General features: G+C 36.2%; 1 protein-coding gene across 2 annotated transcripts; it reads left to right on the top strand.

Moving 5' to 3' along the window:
• The first annotated feature begins 3,392 nt into the window (after positions 1-3,392).
• On the top strand, positions 3,393-5,295 carry LOC107793459 (uncharacterized). 2 transcript variants are annotated; one of them, XM_016615821.2, is made up of 3 exons: positions 3,393-3,643; positions 4,174-4,357; positions 5,042-5,295. In XM_016615821.2, the coding sequence occupies exons 1-3, from the start codon at positions 3,562-3,564 to the stop codon at positions 5,076-5,078; spliced, it is 303 nt and encodes a 100-aa protein (XP_016471307.1). In that variant the 5' UTR covers positions 3,393-3,561; the 3' UTR covers positions 5,079-5,295. The 2 variants fall into 2 exon arrangements, with proteins under 2 accessions (XP_016471307.1, XP_016471308.1); XM_016615822.2 differs by having other exon boundaries at positions 3,412-3,643; positions 4,174-4,349.
• The last annotated feature ends 330 nt before the right edge of the window (positions 5,296-5,625 follow it).

Below are 5,625 nucleotides of genomic sequence, written 5' to 3'. Positions count from 1 at the left end.
TTCGGTTTTGGATCTTCGGGAACGGAGACTCTTTTCCTTTTATTTTCCTTCACCGGCTTTGGGACAGAGGCCAAAATTTCCTACTCATTGGACAAGGGCCTCAAAACTGCGTATTTACCCAAACCTGCATATGGAAAACCTTAATAAAATATTTTGAAAACCACCTCGTTCGGATCATCAAAGAGTCCGAGAAATGATCTTACCGTGATTTTTGGCCTCCCACCGACCCTTTGACAAATCACGCCATGAGCGCTCGGCGTATGTGGAGGTCGAAACAAGGGCTCGTACCCAGTTCTTGAGATCAGGAACTGCTTCGGGCATCCAAGGAACCGCTACATCACAAAAAGAGAAGTGTCGATGAGAGAATAAATGAAAGAACAAAGTAGAAGTAACAGCAAGATCACACTTACGTTTCATATTCCACTCCTCGGGAAAGGGCATCTTTTCAGTCGGAATCAGGTCCGAAGCCTTTACTCGAACGAACCTTCCCATCCAACCCCGGTCCCTGTCCTCGTCAATACTCTAGAACAGAGCCTTGGTAGCCCGACGCTGAAGTTTTATTAACCATCCTCGAAAAAGTCAAGGACGGTACAATCAGATTAGATGGTCGAGGGTGAACGACATCCCCTCGATTTTGCTCACAAAATATTGGATCAGGATAACGATCCACCACAAAGAAGGATGGACCTGGCCTAGGGTTACCTGGTATTGTCGACAGAAGTCAATAATAACGGAATCGAGGGGACCTAAAGTGAAAGGGTAAGTATACACATTCAAAAACCCTTTCACATAAGAAGTGATATCTTCGTCACGGGTAGGAATTATTATTTCTTTTTCACCCCAATTGCAATCCTTCTTTAGCTGTTCGAGATGCTTCTCGGTTATCGAACACATGTACCTCGATACCGGCTCACACCGGCCAGGGACCGATGAACCTTTACCGACCTTAAAATCTGAAGTAAGGACACACGCCCCGGGAACACACTTCTCAGGCTGTGGTTCTGCCGGTGTCTCATCGGCAGCACACTGTGAAGATAAAGCCTTCTCTTTCTGAGGAATGGTTTGCGATGTTTTCGCCATTTTCGAATTAGAAGGTGAGGAATAGAAGAAAGTGACAAAGATTTGGTAGAATTGAAAAGGGGCTTTTGCAGAAAGAAATCACAGATTTACTGGTAAGTTGGAGAGTACGAAGAAGAACTTGCGAAATTTGGAAGATAGAAGATGTAAAAGTGGTAAAAGATAAAAGAAAGGATTATTTATAGGTTCAAGCGATGGCGGTTCAGCATCAGCAGTGGCCGACCACCGCCTGACATACATTAAATGCCTTGAAAGACTAAACCGACGGGAAAGCTACCAGATGCGTCATGGTCGAACCCGATGGAAACGACAGGTTATAATCCGATCGAGCTGTTAAAAAATTATATCGTTTCTCGCCACATTCTTTCTGAGAAACGAGGGGACTATCTGTATACAGTCAAAATTGTTTTCCGCTTTAGCACGTCCGATCGAGTTCGAACGATGATCTATCGAAGTAAGACTCCGAAGGTAGAACAAACTAACCTCGAACCCGGGGAGGCCAATCCGTGTCGAGTTCGATATCATCATCAAGCTCGAATCGAAATCGAACCATGATGCAGAGTAGATCTATCATACTGATAATCTAGAGACCAACCAACATTGACCCCAAATCAATTCGAGGGCTCGAGCCAGGATCGGGCTCGAGCTAAGATCACGAGTTCGAGCCGAAATCAAGCTCAAACCAAAATCGAGGGTTCTAAGCAAGATCGAGCTCGTAGACAAAAACCGTTGCAATCCCACTAGAGAGAATCTTGTCAGAAATTATGAAAAAGCTGACTTATCATGGGTCTCCTACTGAATGTTTATTTTATTATGCTTAGAGTCAAATTCCTCCACTATAAAAGGGCTTGGTTACCATTTCTGTAAAATAAGCTTTTCTGAGGCTTACATTATAATAAAAGTGCTATATTCTTCTACAGTAAAGAATCGGTCTTTCAGATTTCTTAGATTGATTCTATTTGTTGAATCCTAAGATTCATTGTTCCTGATAACCTTATCTATTTTGCATTCTCTGCAATCTATATTTACATTTCTATTTATCCTTACATTTTGTGTTAAATTACGCCACATATCCTTGGAACTGCGTATAAATTCAACTCTATCTATTTTTCGGGTAAACATTATATAAAACCGAACAAGGAGGATCATAGTAGATTTAATTACTAGCTATGGATGAATCTCCCTCAATCAACCCAAGGAATTATATTCAAATATATCTGTTGATATGTAATGTCACCGAAGAAAATAGAGGATGAGATCCAATTTTTGCATATTTAATTTTGGGGAAAAAAGACAATAATTTATAATCTCACATCTTCTGCAGTGCATTGAATTTTCCAACCACAACATGCACAAAAGGAGCATAGTAAAGGGTGTCAATCTCTACTTAATAAAGAAGACAAACTACCCATTATTTTTTCAAGAAGATTCCAAATACTTCAGATTGAAACGAATTAAGTTTTGATGTAAACGATAATGTCAGACTATTTTAAGATTTACCAAATCCAAAGTTTTAGAGATAGGGGAAGAAATTAAAAGAAAGTAAATAGAAAAAATAACTTACACAAAGGACAAGGAAAAAAATACATGATTTTTAATTTAGTTGTAGAAGATCCAGCCAAAGGGTCTCCTAAATGGGATGCTCTTCTACGACATTTACAACAACAATACACATGGGACTGATCTCTCATTCCTCTCCTTCCATAAATTTTGTAAAGAAAAACAGACAAAACACAAAAACTAAATCAGATTTATTTTAGGTTCTCTAACGGTGGCAAAATGAATTAAAAAAAAAATTATTCATATTATCCATTAAAAAATGAGTTGGATAATGAACTTTTTAAAAATAAGTTCCCTAAGATTCTTATCTGACATGTCCGTTTGCCATCCCTAAGGTTCTTCCTTTCAAATTTACTATTTTACGATTTGTTTTTTCGTTGATTGGCCAATGTAAACACAATTTTGAAAATCTGTTGACACATAATTATAGTGATTAATTCTGAACTACTCCACTAATTATTTTAAAGGGATCTTTATACAAATAATTGCTAAAATTACTGTTCATTTTTTCTAGCCATATATATATTAGATGTGAACGATTGAATAGGCGACTATTTGGATCTTCAAAAGCTCTAGGTTTTTGGAATTTAGGATTTTTAAAGCTCAGCTATATTATAATTTAGTTGGTAGAAAACTAGTCTTGCTACAGGGGAAAAGAGAGGTATCTGTACACACTACATAAATGCTCCTATCCAACACATATCTACATCATGACCTTGTAACTTATTGCTGTGTGGATGGCGACGGTTTCAATTGCCAAAACTTGTGCACTTAATTGTTCATCCTTAAACTCATGGGTACTATTCCCTCTCCTCTTCTCTACTTCTTCATGTTTCTTTCATGATCTAAGTTTTTCACTAGCAAGTTTCATCACTCTTTGGCACAAAATAAAACATACTCTCTTTGAAGATCTTGATCTTTAGCATGGAGCTCAAGTGTACCTTCAATGTCATCTTCTTCCTCGTCCTCCTCCTCCTTGTCGCGCCATCTGTTTCATCTTCTTCAGGTATGTGTTTGAATGAAATTTAAGTTACTTATACTTACTTACCTGAACGGGGTCAATTGGCGATCAAGAAGGTCCATGGTCTAGATTGGTGACCTTCAATGCACTATGGAGGGGCGCCCGCCTAAGATCGAAAAAAAGAGCTACTTGTACAAGGCGGATTTAGGGCAGATTTTACAAATTCGACTAAACACATTACTTTCAACTCAAATTACGTGTGCATATTTTTTGAATTGTACCCACCGACTCTGGGGCAGCCCGATGCACGAAGTATATACCCCGCGTTTATGCAGGGTTCGGGGAAAGGCCACACCCCCAGGAGTGTAATATAGACAGCCTATATATCCTGATGCAAGCATCAATTGCTGGTTTCACAGCTCGAACCCGTAATCTATAAGTCACATGGAGACAACTTTACTGTTGCTCCAAGGCGCCCCTTCAACGTACCCACTAATTCTAGATTCTGGATTTACTTCAACCTGCTGTATTTTGATTTAATATGCATAATTGTTTGCTTATCATATGTCGACTAGGGAAAATGGAGTTATCAAATGTGGAGTCGGGGATTTATGATATTGATTATAGAGGTCCAGAAACTCATACCAACATACCTCCACCACGAGGGGGAAGGCATAACAGTCATCATCAAACTGGCATCTTGTTTCATCACAAATCTAAAGGTTTAAGAACTACTAGGCCTGGGAAAACGGTAAGAAGGTATTACACCATTCCTAAACATGAAAAGAATTTAAGTTATATATGCCGATAGTATAATTTTTTAACTCTTATATCAATGTGATGCAATACATAGGATAGTATGTTGGGAATCTATTTAGTTTATAGTCTATTACAAAAAGAATGAATTATTTCTAAATTTGAAAACGCTTAAACCTTATGAGAACTCGTAAATGTTTTTCCCAAATCCTAGCGTAAGGTGTATGATCCGCCGAATTCATTGTTGACTTCACCCGGATCGATTAGGTGAAAAGGTGCTGCAACGTTTTTTTTTAATAGCCACGCAAATGTTATGTCATGTTTAAGATCACAATCTTTTAAAGTCTTATAGACATTGCAAAAATTGTACTATATTTAAAGCTATAAATTTTAAAAGTATTTATTTATTCATAAACTTCTTGCCCTAGTCAAATATATTAATTATAAATTGAATCCAAGGGAGTACTATTTTTATTAGATCGTCGGTTATTAATACATATCAGAAAAATATACTTGTAATTATATAGATGACCTGATTATATGTACGCCGTCAATGCATAAAATTTTAATTCTAACATGAATAGCGAGTCTGACAAAAATTCTATGGTATTCTTTGATTTGTTTTCATTTTTTTTTTATTTTATTTTATTTTATTTTTTCCTTATAGTATTTTGTTTTTTTTTACAGGGGAAGAAAAATCATGGATGAGGGTGTAAAAGTTTGATCGGTGTGTTTTTGAGATTTGGATGAGCAAAGAAAGTGTGTCTAGTTTTGATGAAGCAATATATAAGATATATTTGAACTTCTTTTTTTTTACTTTCATATGATATATAGAGAATGGTTCGTAGGGTTTGAAGAGTAATGTAATTAATTATCAAATGCATTAGATTGGTATTACTTCCATATTTTATGATATATATATATACTAAAGTTTGTGTAAATGAGGATTTTAGGACTTTCCTACGTGCAATTTATTCATTATGAATCAATAAACTATTTAGACAATGGTGTAGTGTTTCGTTTAAATTAATAAAATGAGCCTAGAAAAATCAGTTCCCTATAGGGAATTAAATAATTTATTTAATAATAACTTATTGACAATTGGTGTTCTTAACTTTCTTTTCGAAAATTGCAAGATTTGCTTACTCAAGAGATTACTTCTTAATTAGTGAAGAAATTTATAACCTTCTAAATAATTCCAAAATTAAGATAATGTGTAATTTGAAACATGGTATATATTAAATAGAAATGCCAATCACAAAACCTATATT

The sequence above is a fragment of the Nicotiana tabacum genome, chromosome 2 (genome assembly GCF_000715075.1).
Source record: "Nicotiana tabacum cultivar K326 chromosome 2, ASM71507v2, whole genome shotgun sequence".
Classification (NCBI taxonomy): domain Eukaryota; kingdom Viridiplantae; phylum Streptophyta; class Magnoliopsida; order Solanales; family Solanaceae; genus Nicotiana; species Nicotiana tabacum.
This window is presented reverse-complemented; position numbering and strand designations above follow the sequence as displayed.